The following is a 22,718-nucleotide window of genomic DNA, read 5'->3' on the forward strand; positions in this document are numbered from 1 at the left end:
GTTCAAGATGAGCTTGGGCGCGCTCCTATATCAAGCTATTCTGCAGATAGCAGGAGATCTTGAGGTCAAAAACAGACCTCATCTCCAAATTCTGTAACAAAATATTATCCTCAATGCTCAAAGAACAACGGTGGTCATCTGAATCTGAAAGCAACTCCAATGATTGGGTCTTGCCTGATACCCACATGTTCAATTGCTTTGCTGGACAGAACTCTTGATATTGGCAGTACACAATCTTGCACAAGCTTGCGAAATTGCACAGTGTATTCACTGCAAGTTATTCATGAATCAAAAGCCAAATGGACTTCAGATTCACCATACCTCATCAGCATACAACCTACAAACCAGATCTACCGCACTTGTGAGAAATAATGGTAGGATTTTTTGATTTTTTGTATATTCAGATCCTACTGGGTTTCTGACCTCCAATTGTGTTTGCCCCATGAGAGGAATTGTCGAGTGTCCTGCAGATCTACCTGAATAACTTTGAAAATCATTTGTTTGACAATCACAACCCCGCCACCCACTGCACTCCTATCAAATTGGCTGGAACCCAGAAAACTAGCTAAACACAGTCATAACAGCAATTGATCCCTTTTTGCCCCTGTATACATCCAACTGTCTACAATTTTATCAATAAAGCTATTGATCCCATTGAATCAATTTCTTTTCAACCTGATGTTTTCCTTATCTGCTTTGAATCAATCAAAAAACAATTTTCTCTATTTGATCCACCAAGTTTGATTTTGGATGAAGCTGCTGCCCTAGCACTTCATCCATCAATCTGACCCCTTTGGTGCCAGGCAACAGATAACCAACATCTCTTCAGAGACAAAGATTGATTTTCAATGGGTGTGATGTTGAAAATTCTCGCAAATTGACACCAATCAACCCATGGAAGAGACACCTGAGATGGGCAAAAAGCCTTCCCCAATAAAGGTTTGTGGGGGAAAGAAAAAGGCTGCACTGATCAAGACTAAGTTCTCAGTTATTCACTCTGAATGTTTCAATGATGGAGTGATGCAGGAGTTCAAGGTCTACCTTTTTAGTAAGTTGCTCAGCAACTTTGAAGATTGATTTGGCAATGTCTGTAGTCTCTATGATGCTGAAATGAAGAGGACTGTTCTCAAAAGCAATCTGGCCCCTCAATCTTCTGGTTCTAGACTGCTGGTCAAAAGCAAGGCTGGTCTTCAATAATCACAAAACAAATACCAAGACTGAACTCTGCTAGCAACCTTGAAGACCAACACTTCAACACAAATAACACAAAAGACACAAATATTCAATGCACACATAAGACACTCCAAACACAATGATAGAATGATACACTTCAACAAGAAAAACCCACAATACCCCCCTTCAATTGGATCCGGCTGATTCTCCCGGCTTTTCACTCCAATTACCTTCATCATCTTCCCCTCCTCTCTCAGATTAATCCAGGGATAGTCTTGTTTCTCCACTCTCTACTTCTTTTGTATTCCAATATATTTGTTCTATTTAACTAATGATGATATCTCACTGTCTATCAATAAATAAATCTCCACTTCAATCCCATTCAATCATCTTCAATATATGTCATCTTTACTTGGTTTGTTTGGATTCTGATTTCAGCTGGACCTAAACTAGATTAATCAATTCAACTTTGATTATTGGTCTTTGGGGTAAGTTTCATTTTTGATTTTACCGGTTGTTGCCTTCTTTCCTTTCTACTGGTATCTATCATACTGACATCATCATATATCTTTCTCCACTCCCCCACCTTCACCTTTTTTTGTAAGTTATTAGCTGCATAGATTCCAGTTTTGATTCTTGGCTGTATTTTCTTGTAGATCAATGGTTTGTTACATGTTTTATTCCATTGGGCATATTCATTTCCTTTTTTTATTGTCTTTCTTTTCCTATGCTAATCAGATCTTTTTTGCTTCCCTACAGGATCTCTCAATAATTTATGGTATTAGTCCCCTTTCTTGATTTAGGTAAGTTAACTTGTTTCTCTTTGTAGTTGGTTTGCTCCTTTCCTACTGATAACTTTATTCTTCTCTCCCTATCAATCAGCTCTTGCCTCCGTCAATTCAATTTTGCTGCTCACCCTTGTTCTAGGTATGTCTCCTTTATATTCTAAGTCAATCAGTTTCTTTCAGCATCATTCTCTATTTATTTATTTTCTATCTGATTTGAATCTGATTTTGTATGTATCAAGTTTTCATTGTATCCACTTTTATGTATGTATATATTCTTTACTATATTGAATGGAGGATTAATTTTTATTGGTAATGAAATGGGGAAAAATGAATTAGAGTTCATGAATATTATATGTGAATGCAGTGAGTTTGCTAAGATTTGAAATGAGTTGATGTTTCATTTGTATAAATGAAATAGGTGGCCTGCTGTCATAGGGAACATAAGGGTTGTTCAATATGTGTTCTTAAGATCAATGTGATAAATATTATGTCTCCCAAGTTTTTTGATAGTGAATACACATGTTCCAATGAAAGAGTGCCTTGTAATTTTGCTTCACACGGGGTGTGTCCCTAGAAGCTGGTTTTCTGTGCCTGGGTGCGCCCCCCAAAAAGATAGCAAACACACAATGTGAATGGGATGGGTGCCCAAAGGCATGAGAGTACCTGTATAGTTCCATGAGGATTGGGGATGAGCAGCCCTGGCAGTCTAAAGCTCAACATACTCAAAGAGGTGCTTGCTTTAGACAGAGTGCACGGAGAGAGTACACAACCTCTGCCACATACTAGCCACACATCCCCCAAATCCTCACAGCAAGCAAGATTGGTAATCTTTTCAAACTATAGTATATCACTAACATTTCATTTCTCCCACCCACCCCTTCACCCACCATACAGAGAGCCACCCTTACCAGGTAGTCTACGGTCTTTTGCCCCCACAAACACGTGAGGTCATACTAGTAAGACAGCACCAAATAAAGACTAATGGTTAGGCTAATACTTTCCAAAGGTGTTTCAGAAGTTTACATAGTGTAATTCTATATAAGCAAATCAGCTGCTGAAAAATTTATAGATCTCTAATAGTGCCATAGAGAGACTAATGAAGCAGTGGGGCAGCAGACTATTAATATTAGTGAAACCAGCATGAGCCAACACCCACAAGATCAAATATGAGTGACAAGGATCCAGGTAAAGATGATGTTCTTAGATCACAGAAGATTTGATAATGAATTGAATAACCAATGGTCTTTCCTACAAATATTTGGGTACACCTACAGTGTATGTACTTAGTGTCAGCCATTGACAATTGATCCAATTGTGCATCTGCATGAATAACACACATAATCCTACATAATGACAACCCTGGGCCAGCAACGCAAGTGTTGCGTGCTGCGCTGCGCTTGCGTTGCGGTTTTTCTGACCGCACCGCACTGTAAAATCCATTTTGAAGTTGCGGCCTGACCTGCTGCGCAACAAGATGTGTCCAATTCCAAGTTGTTTTGGGCCGCAACAACATTTGTTGCGTCACTGCCCAAAAAAACTTGAAATTTGACGGTTTTTTGGCGCTGTTGCGCCTTTTGCGTTGCGTGGCGGTCAGCGCGCCACGCAACCCAGGCTAACGTTTTGTTGTTGCGGTACTTACCGCAACGCAGCGTCTGCCGCTGGGCTTTGTTGCGTGTTGCGGAGCAACGCACCAAAAAACACGCTTTCTGTGGTGCGGTGCGTTGCTGGCACAGGGTTGATAATGATCATCACAGTCACCTCAGCTCTTACCAGCAGTTCACACACAGAATGCAAGATTTCCAAACTTCAGTTCTATGACAAAAGACCCTGAACTTAACCCTAAAATCACAATCTATGCATCATAGATAAGTGTATACATATCCCAATTCTTTGACACTTCCATTGCCAAAAGTTCCTAAACAATGCATGCTTGAAAACTTCAACTTTCCTAACCATCCTATGTTTCACTCTTGGTATTTTCAGTCCTAGTTTGAAGCAATTAAAAATACACCAGAAGGTATTGTTTTAAACAGGAGTTGTATCTTATTAATTGAGGCTGAAGAGTGTGATCAAGACCAAGTTGATTGAAAGGGTATACATTGGAATCTTTTATGACCATAGTCTAAAAGAAAGAAAGCTTAACCTTGGAGAGCCCAAAATACCATGAGTAGGGACAATCAGCAAGTTTTCTTCCATATGTTATGACAGCACATCACAAGGAGATTATGTTCAAACAGATTGGTCTGCTGATTTTAACCAAATGGAATACTTGTATTCATTTAGACAATTGTTGGAAACATTTGAGGGTTTTATTGCTACAATTTGGCATATCATTCTTTTGCTTCTGTGAGAGACACGTAAACATAATGAAAATGACATGTATTTATGGCGTTCAAACCTGTGCAAGAAATTTGCAATTTTCGTGAGATTTCTGTGCAAGTTTTTTTAACAACTTGCATAGAACTTGCACGGAACTTGCTTACTTAAGACTTATTTATGTTAACCTAGGCTTCCCGGCTTTGAGGCCTACAATCAAACTCAGCTTGCCCTTGATGTACACATACAGAAATGGCGGAATCCCCTCCATCACCTGGGGTTCAATCCAACTTAACTCCCATGCATCTCGACCCAAACCTGCAAGTAATCTCCCCGCAACTTTCCAATTCAAGCATCGCCACCCCCCTGCGAATTGTTTCTCCGGCAAACTGGGTCCAAAGCCCAAGTCCAATCTCTGGCCATCCACTTCAGCTAGCTATCATCCCACCTTCCGTGAATCCACCTGTCTGGAACTTACCTTATTCTAGTACTCACATGCAACAAACTCAGATTAGTAACTCTCCAACAAATACTATGTGTGTCACTTCAAGCCAACCTTTGGATTCTTCGACTCAAAACAATCCCAGTGTTGATCCACCAAAAAAAAAACGTAAATATACAAGGAGGAAGACTTCATGCAAATCTAATAATCAAACACCTGCGTCACGAGATTCAAATGATGGAAAAAAAAATGATGAAAAAAAAATGTCTCATGGAAAGGTGATCTTAATGCTGACGGAAAAAGTGCTATTGTTCTGATAATCGAGTGGTTGGGAACTGCAACTACAACTGGCACTCGATATGATTGGTGGAAGGGAGAGATGGATGTGGACACACGATCGATCTACAGTAAAAAGGATGTTGGCGAAAAGATTGCTGAGTATTTGGCGGAAAACGGTTTACCAGGTAGAGATGGAAAAGGTGTAGAAACTCAGGTAAGTAAATGCACAATCTCTCTCTGATTTGAAAAACTTACCTAACATATATTTGCACATTTGATGTAGATCTGTACCCTGGAATCGACCTTCACGGTGGCCCAAGACTTTCGCACCAGCACTGGCCAAGGGATTTTGGAAGAATTTGAAAAACAAGCTCAAGAGGAGAAGATCGAAAATGGCTACATATCCGATAGTGATGAGTGGAGGTCAATAGAGCATTCAACCAAATCCAAATTCGACCGTAAGTTCATTTGATACCCAGCTGAAACGAGCTCTGAAAAATCCAATACTGATGGACTATTCTCACCCCTATAAAGAGCTTTTGTTCCAAAGATGCTCATTCTACTACGATCTCCTACCCTTTATGTCAACCCGAACCAATGTCATACCACAGGCTATACGAGAGAGTGGAGAAGTTCTAGATGAAGAAGATGTCCTTCCCTCTACAAAGCGCGCTCGGAACGTGAGTCCAATCAGCATTGGATCTTCTAGGCACATAGTGCAGGATCTCGAACCCTCAAACACGCCTTGGGAAAGCCCTTTGGATCAAGAGGACGACTTCACTCAAGATATAGACAGCACTCTCAACTTTCTTACAGACTCTCAAAACCGAAGAGCTTCACCTACCCCAAACGATGAAAGTGAAAGAGGAAGTGCACGTTGTCCACCTGGAAGACCATCGAGACGTCCAAAAGGACTTACTTTGGATCATGACCTACCTAAGTCATCCTGCAGCTCTGCGTCAGATGTACACAATCTATTATCATCTCAACTACCTTCACGTGATGAAAGAGCAGAGAGAAACAAACTCGAGAAAGACCGAATGATCTTCGAAGAAAACTACATGCAAGCTGAACAAGATGCACGAAAGGAGGAGCTCAAAACCCAGGCTAAATTGGCTGATGCGGTTTCTCGTCACCTTGCAGGAGGTGATGACCATCTCGACGAAAACGGCCGAGCCGAACGATCTCAACTGAAGCTTGAACAAGATCGAGTTCAACTCAAGCTCACTCAGGCTCAGTTGGCTCGTAGTCGGGAAGACCTCATCACGGCCCGAAGTGAAAGGAAATTGGCTATGTTAGCGAAATACAAGGCTTTGGGCTTTTCAATCGAGGAAGCCAAAAAGGAAGTCGAAGAGGTCGAAAATCAAATTCGAAGTGAGTTTTTTTGTCTTCTCACCCACCATTTCATTTCTACAACTACACTCAATGCAATAGACCAGCTAATATTTTGATTGATTGTTTCACTAGGGGATCTCGAAGAAGAATCTCAAGGCTAATTTTGAGATTCAGCTCACCTCTTGTTAAATTAAGATCACTTCAATTCTCAAACTTTTTTGTTTTTTTTTAATTTTGATCACTCGGTTCCTTGATTTGATGTTAGGTAGAGTCATTTAAGACTCGTAAATCCACTGTTCCAACTCGTTTCCCTCAGAATTCTAAATTTGAAATGTGTTCTTGATTGTTGTTGTTTGTTTGATCTCTCTAAATTAGTGGTTGTAAACTCTCGCTTTGAAAATGAGTCATCAGTTGAAATTTGATTATAACAACTCCAATAAAATGAAACAGTTGATTTTAAACGAGTCAGGATGAACAAACAAACCACAACACAAAGCCTTGAGGCACTAGGAACCTATACATGAATCTAAAAGATAATCCAAACACATAGACCAAAAAAATCACAACGATTCACAAAAGAGTCGAAATACACGCATTTGGGTGTCCTCATCATCATCTTCTAATATTTCATTCAAAACAAGTGGGTCTTCAGGATCAAGCGGAGAAGTTACATTGTAATGGAAATTCAATTGGTCATTCTGATCCAAAAGAAAGTTGTGTAGGATACAACAGGCGGAAATCCAAGCGTTCAAGCGCTTAACACAATTCTCATCCTTTAAAATTAACCGTAAGTCCTTCAAAGACTGCCATCGGGACTTCAGCATACCATTGCAATGTTCTATCGCCACTCGTAATTCACTTAAAAGTTTGTTAAAAACCATCTTGTTACGCGTGAGAGGAATTCCTCCCACCCTTTTAAAAGCCGGAACAATGAAAGAATGAGAGCTGTACCCCGAATCAGCCAGGAGATACTCTCCTTCAGAAAAGAAATTGTTCGGGTCTGACCACATCTGCAAATTACCATTAGATAACGTTTTGGTCAGATTCAAAGCCATTACACAGCAGAATGAAAGGTTGTGAGCTTGAAGATTAAACTTACCGAAGACGCACGCATGACTCGCTGGTCATGAACACTGCCACACCATCCATGGCGAGCAAATGTAATCCTGCGTTTGTGATTGCATATAAGCATCGAGTTGACCGCATAGAAATATTTTCGAGTATAATAGTCTTCTTTGCACTTTGGAGGACCAAAGGCAAGGGGTATCAGTGTTCCATCGACAAAACCAACACATCCTTTGAAAGGACTGTTGGTGCCAATAGCTCTTCGGATGTCAACTCGCTCCTCAGGTGTTGGCCAAGTCAAGTATCGACTTTCTAATCGAACAATTGCAACTACACATCTCCAAGTGAAATTCTCAACGCTACCTTCTGAAACCACCAAGTCACCCAAAGTAAGTAAATCACGACTTTGTCCAATATCATTATCTGTAGGACAAAGCTCACCTGAAATGCCAAAGGTATGAGCGAGAATCCCGATTCCACCCCCGTTTCCAGAGAGTCCAAGATGCGCCAGAGTGACCAGTAATTGAAGTTCGACTGGGGCCTGTGGACAGGTCGATTGATTCTGAAAAACGTCGCAAGAAGCAATTTGATTTAGCAAAGCTAAGTAGCTAGGCCGATTCATTCGAGCCTAGTGTGACATGCAGGTGAGCTCAACAACCTCGTCTTAGACCATCACAGATAAGCAAGCTTACAATCCTTAAAAACGTCACATCGCGTGACCCCCAGATTCTATTGAACATCGACAGCTGATATCCCCGAGGTTCGCGACGTCTTGTTTCAAAGTAGCGCTTTCGCTCAATCATGTCGATAGCAAGTGTCCATAAGCCTTGATTGACTTGGGGTTCAGCTCGGCTTGATTTGAGAAATCGGAGTCTGGTTCGTTTTTGAAAGATCATCCACAAGGCGACACACATGTGAGGCTCGAGATTGAACGCCGCTTGAGTTTGTGGGAGCTGTAGTAGCTGGCAGAACGTGGTGAGACCGGAAGATGACCTGCTGAAAACCTTTTGTCTTACTGTGGGGAAGAGACTGCGAGAAGAATTGAAAGGGTTGTCTTGAGTGGCAAGTCGCTTGAGTGTTCGAATCATTTGTCTTCGAGCAGAGATGCGTGGCATGATGGGTAAGTAATGATTCAGCTTGCTTAATTAATTTTTCAAGCGGGGTTGTGAAAAATTAATTAAGCAAGATCCGTGCAAGATTTCTTGCACGGATCTTGCACGTCGGTCTTGCAAATTTCTTGCACAGGTTTGAACGCCATAATTATCAAAATTCACTTTACGAAAAACAAAAAATAGCACAAGTAGACATGATGAAAAAGATAGGACATTGTTAAACAAATTGATACAAAATACTTGGATTTGTGGTAGGGACTGGCGTGATTTCAACAGAGTTCTTGATTGAAAGGTGATGGATTTACGCCTTTTTAAATGTTCTGATCCTGCAGGAGTCATGGCCTCGCGGTTTTGGTTTCAGACTCCAGTAGAACGATTGATGAATTCCTGGATTTGAAGGAGGCAAATGAACATTGATCACTAAAAATCTTATCACATCAAGAAGCAGAAGATATCACTAACAGTGAGTTGGGCAACGCCTGCTCCAGAGACTACATCCGATTTCTCTGCATTCACAAAGGTCATGAAAGTAGGAATTGCTCTGATACCATATTGGCTAGCAACATCCTGGAAAAATAAAGTCAAATTATTCAGGTTAATCACACGGCAGGATTGATCGAAATCGTAGCTTTAAGTTCAACAGAGACCAACCGGAAGGCTATCAATGTTAACTTTACAAAACTTCACCTTGCAGGAAGTATCTTCCTCAGCTAGCTTCTCAAACACGGGCGAGATGACTTTACAAGGTCCACACCTACAGAAGGAAATATACAACTCGTGAGCAAGCGTCCAACGATGTTCTTTGTACAGAAATTGAGTTTATACCAAGGAGCCCAAAAATCCACAATGGTCACCTTTTCGGTTTCAATCTGGCGACAAAGGTGACTTATGAATCTTTAGAATTCGGACACAAGGACAGACCAAAACAAAGAGAAGCAAGACTCACTGCTTTCTGGAATTCAGTATTGCTAGAAATTTCTTCGACTGATGGCATGTTATCTTGTTTCTTGCGTTTGGTTAGGGATGGATGGAAAGGATTAGGAAGGGACGACACTGATGAGGATGAATGGAGTATAAATGAAAGGGTTTAAGTGTACATAGAGATAGTCACTCTGGCTTTTGTTGTATTTATGAACTTGCTCACGGTGAGTTGTATTAGATACTTCCTATTACTTACATATCATTCTCAACCCGTTCTTCTTCCTCGCTGTTTAGCAACTTTAGCCAGCCTCCACTTCATTCCTTCATTAAAACTCTCGGTTTGATAATTGATTGGTACGTGTTACCACGAAGAGGACTCGGTGATGGAACGATCGCTTAAACTGTTGATAATCTGCGTTGGCTTGCTATTTGTCTCTTGGATCGCGTTCTTAAGTCAATACCTTTCATTCCTTGTCAAACTTTGATAACTCTTCTCACTATCGCCGTCCGGTCTTTTGCTTCTCCCTCAGTCCTTTCCACTTGCATGGGACCTCCTATTCGACGGCTTTTGTCAAACTGGTGGTCCGACCTGGTCCAATCTGGTCATTCCAACGCTATCCAGATCAACTACGATCGTATACCACTCGGTTTGAATGCCGAAGAAATTGAACTCAGTGGCTTTCACAATCAAGATCCATCCCCAGCACCTCGGCCCTACGCTAGTCGTGATCGCTATGGAAGGGTTGCCCTTGAACGTTCGGGACTATGATCGATAATTATGAATCAGAGTGTTTGTGATCGTCTATTACGCATGATCCTCCCTCGGTTTGACGTTTTGAGGCCTACCACATCCTTGTATCTGAGCATTTCCATATCTACCGCTGGCCTACTTACACAATAGCCCGAACACATTTATTCTTGTGACTTTCTCCAACCTGCAATATGAATCATACTGAGATAAAGTGCACAAACAGAGCCAGTTGGCGCCATATTCACCAAATGGCTTCGCTACCTGAGATATAGATACTGGAAGAAATGGTACTTCTTTCAAAGGTAAAATTCTTAAACACCAGATTGTTACAATGTTGGTGACGATTCAAAAAGAAGTGAAGAAGACAACGTGAAAGTGAGCCTGAATCACAAAAAGTCATGTAGAACAGACGCTCATGTCTGTCTCTCAAGCATCAAATATAGTATTACAAAGTCTTTGCGACTGCAAGGGTACCTTGAAAGAAATCAGCAAAGCTATAAGGTTGCTGTTGCTGATCTGTCATTTCCTCATCCTCTGCAACTGCCTGTCCTGGGTCCTTCATCTCTTCATCTGCTCCGAGAGCCGCGACCGCATTCTTCTTGGCTTTCTTCTTGTCCTTTCGAGCCTGTTTGGCTATCCGTTTGTTCTCTCCAACACCTTCGATACCCATTCGAGCTAGTTGAGCTGCCTGACTGGATCCCACCACCTTGACCTGCGGTTCAGCTACAGTCGTTTCAAAGCTGACCTGCTTCGACTTTTTGGGAGGCAGAGAAACCGTCTCAGGACCCATCACATCAACCCTTCGCTTGGTTGTTGACTCATTTGCGCATCCATCCCTAACAAAACCAGAATTTCGAACAGATGATCAGCTCAAGACAAAGACAACGAAGCCAGATCATAGGGACAAGATAGAACACTTACATCTCCTCATCCATTTCCTCGTCAGCCAAACCCGGAATCTCACCAAGTAATTTAATCCCACTCTCTTCACCCTCTTTGATTTCCGCACTCTTCATTTTGACCACTGAGCTCATCTCCTTTTGACTCTTTGAGGATCCCAAAATCTCTTCGTCAACTTGTGAAAAGAGTGCTTCGAAATCGAATTCAACACCATACTCATTCATGATCTTTGAGCTTCCTACCTCGCCATGTTCACTGTCAGTTTGATTGACAGTCAAACGCGCCGCAGGTAAACTCGATGCGGCTGGTGGTAAAGCTGGAGGAACCGTGTAGTAAGGGATCCGACCTGAATTCCAATCTCTGAGTATGCTACGAGCTGTGCCGACTAAATCTGGGATTCCACCTTTCTTCACCCGCCCTCGACTCCTAGCGACATGAATCAAAAATTCTTTGGTTCGATCCTCGTCAGGTTGACCGTTGTAAGTAAAGGCGGGAACGTTGTAGAGTAACATCAGATGCTCAGCCTTGCATCGATCCAAGATGACACCGACCGGTCCGAGTGGATCCTCGACTTGTTCAACCTTGACTGCATTCCTCAATACTCGAGCAGCAGAAGCCTTCGCGTTGTCCGCTCTAGATTCGACCACCACACCAGGACAATCTAGAATCTTGAGTCCCTTTTCGAGTGCGATTTCCTGGACGTCCTTTGTATAACCTGGTGTAGGGGCTACACCACAAGCTTTTGAACGCTTCAAAGTGTTAATTAGAGATGATTTGCCGACATTTGGAAATCCAATGACACCGACGGTGATTGAGGCGAGAGATTTGACAGAGGGACCGGCCGAGGCAGAACCAGAGGCAGAGCTAGAATAACGGGCATAATTCTTCAAAAGGTGCATAAGAGGCTGGGTCGAGCAAGCATTTGATGAAGAATCAACTCCTTTCCGTGAGGTTGGATCAGCTCCTTTGGAAGAAAGGTTATTCCGTTGATTTTGAGTAGAGCACTTGAAGGGTAAAGTTGGCCAAGATCTACGTAGGTACTTCAACCAGCCTTCGACATTCTCTTTAGGTACTAGGTCAACCTTGTTGAGAATCAATAAAACCTTCTTTCCTGCTTTGACTGCATCTTTCTCTAATTCGATACTTCGCGTTCCTAAAGGGTCTCGAGCATCCAGGACTTCTACTACTACGTCTGAGAGCATCAAGACTTTTCGAAGTGACTTGGCGTAAGCGCGAAGAGAGGAAGCAGATGAGAGAGATGGGTCTTCGGGAGCATCGGCAGCATCGTCAAGATCGTCGTCGTTATCGAGGTCCATGTCGTTGTCGCCTTGTTCGATGGTAGCTGCAAGAGCAGCTGCACTAGTTGAAGCACTGGCGTCGGCTAGTTTTTGATTCTGTTTCTCGAGTATTCGCTATAAAGGCGCAAGATAAAGATATTAAGTATAATCCTAGGCCATGGAATGTGAAATGCGCTCACTTGTTCCTTAGCTTGTTCTTTAGCTTGTTGCTGTTCATTCAAGACTTGCTCTTTGTATGGAAATAAATTAGGAATTCCAATATCTTTCTTGACACCTGTGACGACAAGAAAAACACTTTTAGAACAAAGTTGACTCCAAAAGATGAATGAAAATAACCTACGACTCTTCCATGTGACATCCTTCTTTGCATGCTTCTTCGCTTTTTTGTGAGCCTCTGAGACCTTGTGTTTAATCTTTTCGCGCATTCTTGTGGTGCCACGTTTGGAAGTTTCTGCATAAGTTGAGTAGGTGAGCGAAGAGAGAGAGGTCAGATATCATCATTCAATTGTGGTTATAAGATCTGATTCACTCACTCTTTCTAATCTTTGGCATATTATGTTCAATAAAGACGTTCTAACTTTGATTTGATGTGATGTTTTGCTTTGTTGGTTGGTTCAATACTTCTCTCTGTGTCCTTCCTCAAAATTTCCAATCTGGCGCTCATGTGCTGCGGCGTACTGGTAAGCTCGCAGCAAATGGGCCTGTCACGTGCCACAGCCCTCTTAAGAGTCAGACATAAGGGTTATGTAGGACACGATCAGGGTTTCCCCGATTCGGACTCCGATCGTGCTGAAGCGGGTTCAATTGAAAAAAAATTGAGGAATGTTTTGAATTGTGGTTGTGAACTGTATTTACTCATTCGGTCAGACTTTAATACTTAACTGTTTGTATGCGTCCGGTGTCCTTTCTTCTCCTTTAAACTTCCAAAACCAATCTCAACACTTCATCCGCATTCAAAAAAAAAGTCACTCACTTCCCAATCACTCTGTGGGTATCTCCTCAAACTCTTCTGATTGCTCGCCATCACTGCTGAACCAAATCTGTTCTCTTTCTTCTATCAAAAAAACTCATTCACATCGGACTTGAATTCGATACGATAAACCTATCTCATAATTTACTCAACGACAATCAACAGATCATCATGATTATTTTTACCGATGTTATCAGTGGAGACGAGGTCTGCTCAGATGCTTTCGAAGTAAGTCCTCGAGCATGATTCTAGGTGCTATACAGGATTCATCCTCTTTCAATCCAACTCTAAGACTCACTCGACTTCCCGTAGATGAAAGAAAATCAAGGTGTCTTCTGGGAGGTCAACTGTCCCATGGAGGTCGTCAAGGATGGTGAAGTAGACATTGGTGCAAATGCTTCAGCTGAAGAACAAGCAGAAGCCCTTGAAGACGGAGCCGTGACTGTTAGTATTGTGTTTTATCAACCCAACCCAGTTCATCATATTGATATTTGCAATCTTGTGCACATTTCAGGTTAACAGTCTTATTCACACTTTCCGACTTCAAGCAACCTCTTTCGATAAGAAGTCTTACTTGACTTACTTGAAGGGTTACATGAAGGCCATCAAAGCTCATCTTCAAGAAACCAAGCCCGACCGAGTGGCCGATTTCGAAAAGGAAGCCGCTGCAGCTGCCAAGAATATTGTTGCAAATTTCAAAGACTATGAGTTTTACATTGGTGAAAAGATGAACCCAGATGGGTAAGTGTTTATGAGAAGTCAAGTTATAGGTCACAGCCATTGATTTTGTTGTATTTGTGCGACTCGCATCAGAATGGTTGCCTTACTCAACTACCGAGAGGATGGTGTAACACCATACTTTACCTTGTAAGTCATCTTCTTGGACCCATCACCAATCAGAATTGAAACTTACAAATTGTATCCCTTCCAGCTGGAAAGATGGACTCAACGAAATGAAAGTTTAAATTGAAACTTTCATGTTCTACCTCGATTTGGTTTGGCTTATCTTGACATATAATAGAAAGTGCCATCTTTACATCTCCGTTTCTCTTTTTTCTCCTCGGCATTTGTTCTTACGCGATCATGGTGTAACGAATGATGGAATAGAGTTAGGGTGACATTGAAAAAAATAATGAAGAGTATCATGCTACGACGACACATTTAACGAACTTTGCTTGTCTCCCTGCGTGCGTATTTGAGCTGAGATCACCGCTTAAGTCAACCTGACATATGATCTCCATATCTTATGGAATACACCGACCATCATCGGTTTGTTGTCTTGAGAGGATCTGTGAGAGCTGCTATGGACCCTACACAATGACCGATTCATATTGAACGTACACATCTTTGACTCCTCAACCAGTATGCCTCATTCAAAAGTCCTACAAAATCTGAAGTGCCTTCAGCAGGTAGTCTGATCAAATTGAATTCTCTTTGGACTGTGTGTTCACATTCTCCAGACTTGGCTTGACAGCTGTCTGCTATTTCATTTTTACTACTCTTTAGATGCCATCTACCTTGGACAAGTTTCTGAGCAGTACCACTGGATCCCAGATGTTTGCCAAAGATCTCTGGGGCAAAATATTTACTCTATGATGGAGATTGCTAATTGAACTGTAAAGGGCCAATATGGGTGTTTTTGTTGAAGGACACCTGAGATTGTTGAATCTGAGGCATCCGCATGAGCAGTGCTGTTTCCCCAAGAGTCGTAGATTTTTCTCAAGTCATGATGTTGACAGTGATATAGGCTTAGCAGAAATCACAATGGAAAAGTGAACCATAATTTCAATTTAACTGAAATTCAAAGATTTGCAGAAGGATATCTAAGCAAAGGGGAAAGTTGTTCACAAGATGTAGGCAAAGAATCAGGAAAAACAGATAAAGTAACAGCCATTGTCATTCCTCCTGATGAAATTGATAAACACCTATTTACTAGTCATCAGAACCAGACTGAAAACATTGGGATCAGCTGGGCTACTTTGGATACTAAAAGAGAAGCATTGATTTCAAGACTCAGACATGATGAATCGGTTTTGTTGGTCAATTCTGTAGTCTAATCTAACATACTGTTTAATGAATTTGAAAACCCTATTGGTGTTACTGGTGAGATTCAAGGTGAGGCTTGCAAAGAGGAAATTCAAGAAAAGTTGAATGGTGACTTTAACCCTGATGATGAAAGTTTGAACAATTCAGTAACAGTATTTTTCTCTCACTGTGAAGTGATTTTTGGGTCGTTTGCAGTGCCCAGCTTGGTTTCTGAAGAATTGTCTTGGTGACTTTTTCCAATTACATGAGATCGGTCACACTACCAAAAATGTAATATTTTCTGGACAGAAAAGAAAAGTATTGATGTAGAGAAATCCTGAGACACAAGCAAGAGAGCAAAAAATCCAAACAAAATATGATAATGCATCTTGTTCCTAGATCTTGCAGCTCCATTATGAGTTTTCTTTGTATTTTACAAGCAGGTATTCAATAATGTGAGTCACACCAGTAAACAACCACTGCCTGTGGATGCTCAACCTACCTTGACAACTGCAATACCAACAATCCCTGTAAGCATACCAATTCACCATCTTCAATGAGAAATCCAAAAGACAAGGGGTGATAGAAGCCTGCTGTATCTGTGGAAATACTGATCATTATGTGGGAAGTTGTTCAGATAGAAGAAAGAGGAGTGGAAGAGATAACTGGTGAGGAAGAGGATTAATTAGATTCAAAGCCAGAATGGCTGAGCAGACAGAGTACAGGAAGGAGATAGATCAGAAGAGAGGTCAGAAGTCTCAAAAAACCCAGGAGTGCTGGTTCTGCCTTACTTGGGCAAAGATAACTTAACTGCCAAGGGTAGTGACGTAAATACTCTTGAAATGGAAGATACTGGGATCATTGATATTATTAACATTTGTTATTTCTGTGCTCTGACTATTCGGAAATTGAATGCTGCCACAATCAGACTAAATATCCATTAGCTGTTACAATGGAATTAATGGACAGCCTATTGAATACCAACCAATTTATAAGTCTTAACATGAGAAATGGATATAATAATTTGCAGGTACAGGAAGGGGATGAAGCAAACTAGTATTCATCTGAAAAGGTGGATAATTTAAACCATTGACAATGCCTTTTTGTCTGACTGGTGCCCCAGGCTTCTTTCAATATTTCATCCAAAATATTATCAAGGCACACATTGTAAATTGTAGAACTTATGACCCAACAAGCACTGTGCCCGTGGAGGGCGCCCTAGACGTCAGGGGCCCTCAAGAGTACAAAGGGAAGCCTTTGTACTTGTTGGAGCCCCCGACGTCAGGGGCGCTCTCCACGGGCACAGTGAAGGGGTATACAGAGCTTCAAGGGGATGATCCACTGACAAAAAAACTAGCGGAAGTTGTTCAAAGACTGCCCTTCTAAGATGATACAGTTTGAAAAGACCATTGTTGAATTGTGTACTGATAGGTTCAAGAGGAAAGTATCTTCAAAGGGCTTAAAAGAACAAAGAGCACAAATCTAAAACAAAGGTAGCTTTTGAAAGTGACCGAGCAAAGTGAAGAAGAGCCTATTATGATTGTTTCTCAACAATTTTAGTACTGTTCTACTCAGATAACAAAAAGAAATGCTTGATGTCATTTTGATATCATTCCCAAATGACTTAATAAGTCTACAAAGTTCAATAATAATGTAAATCTCTCTTTCTGATTGTAATAAAGGGTATATTTAAGTGACCTGGTACTGTCAGAATAAGTTTATAATTGAAATAATAAAGTTATGTCAAGATATGCCTGCTTTGAAGCTACTTGAAGGGTACACCAGGGGGTAAAGGTCCTCGGCCTTGGATCGTTCTGGAAACGTGTCCAGGAATTTTGTTGCGAGAACCAAGACAAAGCGGTTCCGGTAACAAAATGAGGAGAACCGTGTGACAATCAGTTGTTTTCACCGGTTTTTGTGGGTTCAAGACGACCAAAAATCGTAGTCAAAGATGGCATGAAGGTTGGTCAAGACTCGGATGAGACAATACCTTGACCCAAGTGCAACCATCTGGTTGTGATGTGATGTGTTTGACCTCGTCAGTTTTTGCTCGGCTGAGCTGTCAATCGATGGGTTCAGCACTCTTGCATGCAGCTTGCTTTTCGGTGACTGCTACGTGATGGCAGCGTTTTTGTTTTGAAAAACCTGGACACGTTCTGGACACGTCCCAAAACAATTGAAATGTCGTAGCGTGTCTGTAACGCTATCAATCCTACTTTTGGAACGTGTCACTTACCCCCTGGTGTATGGTGTAGTCAAAGGCCTACTGTAGTTCAAGAAGAATTTAGTGTTTCCAGACAATGTTGACATAAAATCTTTACACTCCAGACACAACAGAAGGGACCCGCCTGGACATCTGCTAAGATTTAATCACTAATCTCCCAAATGCAAACAACTTTAATGGTATCCTGACAGTGGTAGATCAGCTGACAAAAATGGCCCACTCCATCCCTTGCAACAAGGACATGACATTGAGTAACCTAGCAGATCTGATGATGTATGAATTATGGTATCTACATTGAACTCTGCAAACAATCGCATCATACTGCGGAAATATATTGAGCTCAAGGATTACAAAGGAGTTTAATGCACAACTGGGTATCAAGACTCAATCATCAATAGCATATCACAATCAGATGATGGCCAATTGCAAATAAAAACGTGGTGAAGCAGTTTATGAGGCATTTCACATTCTATAAACATGATGATTGGTACAAATCATTACCATTCACTGAATTTCTTACAACAACAACCAGCATGCAGCAACTGGAATATCCCTTTCAAAGCTAACTATGGTTTTGACATATGCTTCACAGAGATTCCATCCAGCAAACAGTGTGCACCTTTAGTAGAACAACAACTAAACCAAATCAAGGAAGTGAAATAAAAATTGAAAGACACAATGCAGCTGACGCAAGAACAAAGGAAGGTCCAATTCAATAAGAAAGTTTGACTGACTTCAGAATAAACCATGGGAGAAAAGGTTTGGCTTAACAATAAGCCCCTGTCAACAACCAGACCAACAGAAAAGTTTTCAAAGTGATCAGGACCTTTTACATTTCTGCAAGAGTGTCAAATAATGCTCATCTGCTTCTGTTGCCCAAGTCTATGATCAAGAAGATACACCTGGTTGTTCATGTGAACTTATTACATCAATTCAAGAAAAGCAACATCTCAAGTCAAAATAAAGTTCAACTATCTCCAATCATAATTAATGAGAATTAGGGTACTCAAAGTAAGTATGCACACGTACATACTTTTTGCTGCATACTTTTTTTTGGCGGGGAGACCAAGGCCAAAAGTATATTTTTTTCTTTTTCCCCGCCAAAAAAAAGTATGCACACGAAAGTATGTACGTGTGCATACTTACTTTGAGTACCCTAAATGAAGAATTCAAATCAGGTAAGTTTTTGATACAGCTGTTTCAAAAATAAAAGTGGTTGTGTTTGTTTTTTATTTTGTTTTTTTCATATCCGCGGTTAATGTATTTTGCTCGATTGGGTTATTTATCTGGATTGGGAGCAGATGAGGTCAAGCCTGCTCAAATGTTGGCATCAAGATCTGTGTTCAGTCCTCCGGATTTGACCTTTCCTGCAAGATTTAAAACCACGGATATGAAAAGAAAAAAAATCAAAAACAACAACAGCTGTAAAAGAAAAAGAGGAAAAAAATACAATATTTGATCAATTGGAAAGGGTATAAGGAAGAAAATGACTCATGGGAGCTGGAGGAAGGTTTAAAGAGCCCAGGAAATAATGAAAGACTTTGATTTGAAATATTCAAAAGCTTAATTCAGATACAAAAGAACAAGGAGAAATTGGTGAGTGTGAGGCTTTTTCCCACTGGGTTTTTGAATGCCAACCCGTGGAAAGATGCTGTCCTCCAAGAGGGGGTTGAGTCATACAAGGAGGGTGATGTTGTGAGTCATCTACATGATAGTTGTCTCCACGCAGAGGCTTGTATCTACACTCAGAAATCTATAATATTGGCATTATTTGATCAAGACTCGGACAATCATTATCAACTTTGCTAAAGCCTATAGGGGTGTTTGAGGTAGGAAACAAGGAGTGAGTTTAAAAAACAATATGATGTTAAGGCCTTTTCTCAGATACGGATCATGACATCATGGACTTGCAAATGGGTACAGGTCAAAAATCTTCAAAATGAAGGCAAAGATTACGGATGATGGATTGAGGTGGTATTTCCCATTAAGATAAAATGACCTGTTAAAGAATTGTTTTAGAAATGGCTACATATTCACGTAATATAGAAGGGCGTATATGCAAAACAAACCAAAGTTGTGAACATAAACAGAAGCTGAGCTGAAAATTGAAGTCATCCAAATGCCAAACCCAAAGAGTGGAAGGGCAGTGGAAAGGGTTTTGAGTTGATTTGCCTTGTCAATTTCATTCTGTAGTTGATGCTGAGCGTTGTCATCTTCACCATTCAAGTTGAAGGGTATAACCTAGAGACATAACTGAATGTGATCACATACTTAATTAATTTAGTAGAAATTTAACTTTCAACGCCACATCACTGACACCACCAATCTACAACCTATCACCATCATCACCCATCACCATCATCACACTACCATCAACACAACAACTCGTAAAGCACAAATGTTTCATTTCACTTCAACTTCATGAAACTCTTACTCGCCCCCATCACGGTATCACTTCACCAGTTTCATAATTCAATCACACTGACATCCATAGATAAGCTTGCATCAGATCAGAATGTAAGCTCTTCCCATTTGACGTCCTTTCATCCTTACTACGACACTGACTCATTTCTTATCAGGCCTTTACCCATTGAAACTCCCGCACCCAAGGCATCTTCTCTCATCAAACGCTTTCAGCAAAACATAGATCAATCCGATGAGAAACCTGTCCCACCTGTTCCTAAACAACGTCTCAGTATCGGTCCAGATGATCCAGCCTATCGTCGTCGATCTTGGGCTGTAGGAAGTGGTGGAGCAGCTTTACCTCAGACAGAGGTTCTTTGGAGAGGTCGTCAACCCAGCTCTGGTTCAGCAAGCGGTTACAGTAATACCAGCAGTCCTCAACTTCATGCTAGTCCGACTTCACGAATCGTCAGTTCTTTAAATCAGGATGGCTCTCCTTCTCATACTCCCGCATCCCAGTTGGAGAAGATCCAAGTAGACCAAACGATTTCACTTCCTCTAGCTCCTCGACTAGAAACCATTCCAGCCACTCCGATGGATCAATCCATGCCGATGCCTATCAGACCAACCCATACAACCCAAACTTCAGAACATTCTTCAATTCATTCAAACTCTCACAAATCTTCTGTGCCTCCTACTGAGGTTCTATCTCGAACTAATTCCCCTACGAAAGCTAGGCTAGTCAAGACTTCTTCCACACCATCAGCACTCGATCAGCCTGACTTTAGACCTCGCGCTGCAGTCTTGGCTGAAATTCGTGCACCTCGTACTAGAAAAGTCACCAATGTCACTGCTCCCACTGCTGCTTCCTTGGCCAAGGTTCGATCTGCCGATGGTAGCCATACGCCTCCATCTGTTGTCCTTTCATCTCCTGTCCTTCGTGGCCGTACAGATTCTTTAACACGCAGTAACTCCAATGGACCATCACTTCCCAAAGCCAAGCCAGAGTCAATCATTGGGAATCAATCCTCCCTGGGACTTTCTCCTTCGAAATCGATCACTCGAAAAGTGCACAGCCCCCTTGGCAAAGGTCCTCATCCAGCAGCTCGCCGTCCTACCACGGCACAACCTCAATTCTCTCAACGTACACCATCTTCACCATCCCGCCCAAGCACCAATAACAATGATCGAATGCGTGCTGCATCTTCTGCTCCCAAGTCTCGCACAAGGGTCGATAGCATGGGCTCAACCACCACTAACATCAATCCCGCTAAGAGAGGAGCTGCAGTGAGTGGGACGAGTACTGTGAAACCCAAACCGACAGCGTCCGTTGGAATACCTCCCTTTGGAGCTGGACCCGGACTTCGAGCTCAAGCAAAAAGTCCTACTCCTCGTAAATCTCGTACGAACCTTTCGCATATCTCTAGTACAACACCTGCTCCTACTAGACCTGCCAAGGCTTCTGTGACGACGAGTTCTCATCCAACCAAACCTGAAACCCGACCAGCTAGCCGTGCTAGAGTAGCAAGCATAGCTACACCTGTCAGTATCAAGCGGCCCACCACAACTGCATCAAAACCGGGTTCAGCTGTGACGCCCAAGACTGGGCTAGCTACTAAAAAGACGAGCGAGGGTGTCAAGACTCCTAAAACCCCTACTGGCGAAAGAGGCGTGAAGTCAGGAACGACTACTAAACCTTCCTCATCAAACGGTCGTCTTGCTTCCAAACTTCCGATCCCTAATCCGACTTCTCCCAAAAGCTCAACTGATTCCAAAACCCCTAAAGGATCGAAATTTGCCGAAGAGTTGAAAGAAGCACGTGTACCAGAATCCAATGAAGCGGTAATCAACACACTTGAATTCCCTTCAATTCCAGATGAATCTCCAACAAGTGAATCACCCAAACTTATAGTAAACAATCCATCTGATACATCCCAACTCGAGTTGGTCAATGCAGTTGAAAGTTTAAAGATCGGAGAAGATACAGAAGAACGTCAAGAAGAGATTACCTATCAATCAGATCAAGTAGATATCGAACTGATCACCCATGAATCTTCATCCACCGAAGAAGGAAGTCGTAATACAGATGAACCCATCCGACCGATCCCAACCGAAGCTCAACCAAACCAAATGATCTCCAACGAAGACGAACCCGTTAGCTCAGTTCAAATCCCGCAAGACGAATCAATTCATATTGCTGCTGAATCTTCTACTGGTTCGATTAGTGAAAGTGTGGGAGAAAAAGAAGGCAAAAAACGATCGAGTAAAAGACGTTCGGGGATTGCTGCTTGGTGAAAGATGGCAAACGTTTTATGATTCTGTTGATCTGTTTTTGGACTCTTCTTTTTTTTGTTAAGTGGGTTTGAGATGTGGCAGTGTAGCATGCAGTTTGCAGAAGTAGTGGTTGAAGTTAAATCAATTCATGAAACCGATTCCTTTAATCAGACTTTTTGTTTTTTTGGTTCTCTTTTATCTTTTCTTATCTTGCTGGTTCTTTGCTTTGCTTTGCCTTTTCTTTTTATCATACAAACCGATTTCTCTTAAACAGATAAACAAACATTTTTTTTCTCTTTTCCTTTTTCTGATTCTTTTTTGATTTTTTTTTCATTTTGGCTTTTGTTTCCAATCCATTCTATTTCAACACGAAACTTTTTTTTTCTTCTTTTTTCAACATTCTCGTCTCTTTTTTTCCAAGAATTTTTTTTTACTTTACACA

At 41.5% G+C, this 22,718-nt stretch overlaps 6 protein-coding genes across 6 annotated transcripts; 3 read left to right on the forward strand and 3 right to left on the reverse strand.

The window, feature by feature from the left end:
• Positions 1–5,098: 5,098 nt before the first annotated feature.
• On the forward strand, positions 5,099–6,494 carry MELLADRAFT_89802 (uncharacterized protein; the record flags this gene model as incomplete). Its single annotated transcript, XM_007412782.1, has 5 exons — positions 5,099–5,212; positions 5,282–5,456; positions 5,533–5,678; positions 5,721–6,372; positions 6,466–6,494. The coding sequence occupies 5 exons, from the start codon at positions 5,099–5,101 to the stop codon at positions 6,492–6,494; spliced, it is 1,116 nt and encodes a 371-aa protein (XP_007412844.1).
• Positions 6,495–8,663: 2,169 nt separating this feature from the next.
• On the reverse strand, positions 8,664–9,689 carry MELLADRAFT_72489 (uncharacterized protein; the record flags this gene model as incomplete). The annotated part of the gene is made up of 6 exons (XM_007412939.1): positions 8,664–8,897; positions 8,973–9,077; positions 9,162–9,264; positions 9,336–9,379; positions 9,457–9,563; positions 9,655–9,689. 5 exons carry the CDS (start codon positions 9,502–9,504, stop codon positions 8,868–8,870), a joined length of 330 nt encoding a protein of 109 aa, XP_007413001.1.
• Positions 9,690–10,539: 850 nt separating this feature from the next.
• Positions 10,540–11,250, reverse strand: MELLADRAFT_72490 (uncharacterized protein; the record flags this gene model as incomplete). Its single annotated transcript, XM_007412938.1, has 2 exons — positions 10,540–11,018; positions 11,104–11,250. The coding sequence occupies 2 exons, from the start codon at positions 11,214–11,216 to the stop codon at positions 10,628–10,630; spliced, it is 504 nt and encodes a 167-aa protein (XP_007413000.1).
• Positions 11,244–12,970, reverse strand: MELLADRAFT_44399 (uncharacterized protein; the record flags this gene model as incomplete). The annotated part of the gene is made up of 5 exons (XM_007412937.1): positions 11,244–11,309; positions 11,355–12,494; positions 12,560–12,654; positions 12,721–12,831; positions 12,914–12,970. Coding segments are annotated over 5 exons (1,431 nt in total), but the record flags the coding sequence as incomplete, so codon positions are not given.
• Positions 12,971–13,222: 252 nt separating this feature from the next.
• On the forward strand, positions 13,223–14,387 carry MELLADRAFT_44401 (uncharacterized protein; the record flags this gene model as incomplete). The annotated part of the gene is made up of 6 exons (XM_007412783.1): positions 13,223–13,367; positions 13,516–13,578; positions 13,663–13,794; positions 13,865–14,091; positions 14,164–14,217; positions 14,282–14,387. 5 exons carry the CDS (start codon positions 13,522–13,524, stop codon positions 14,313–14,315), a joined length of 504 nt encoding a protein of 167 aa, XP_007412845.1.
• Positions 14,388–19,718: 5,331 nt separating this feature from the next.
• MELLADRAFT_117207 (uncharacterized protein) lies at positions 19,719–22,297 on the forward strand (the record flags this gene model as incomplete). Its single annotated transcript, XM_007412784.1, has 4 exons — positions 19,719–19,754; positions 20,094–20,116; positions 20,179–20,423; positions 21,960–22,297. 4 exons carry the CDS (start codon positions 19,719–19,721, stop codon positions 22,295–22,297), a joined length of 642 nt encoding a protein of 213 aa, XP_007412846.1.
• Between the last annotated feature and the right edge of the window lie 421 nt (positions 22,298–22,718).

Source organism: Melampsora larici-populina, assembly GCF_000204055.1.
Source record: "Melampsora larici-populina 98AG31 unplaced genomic scaffold MELLAscaffold_33, whole genome shotgun sequence".
Taxonomy (NCBI): domain Eukaryota; kingdom Fungi; phylum Basidiomycota; class Pucciniomycetes; order Pucciniales; family Melampsoraceae; genus Melampsora; species Melampsora laricis-populina.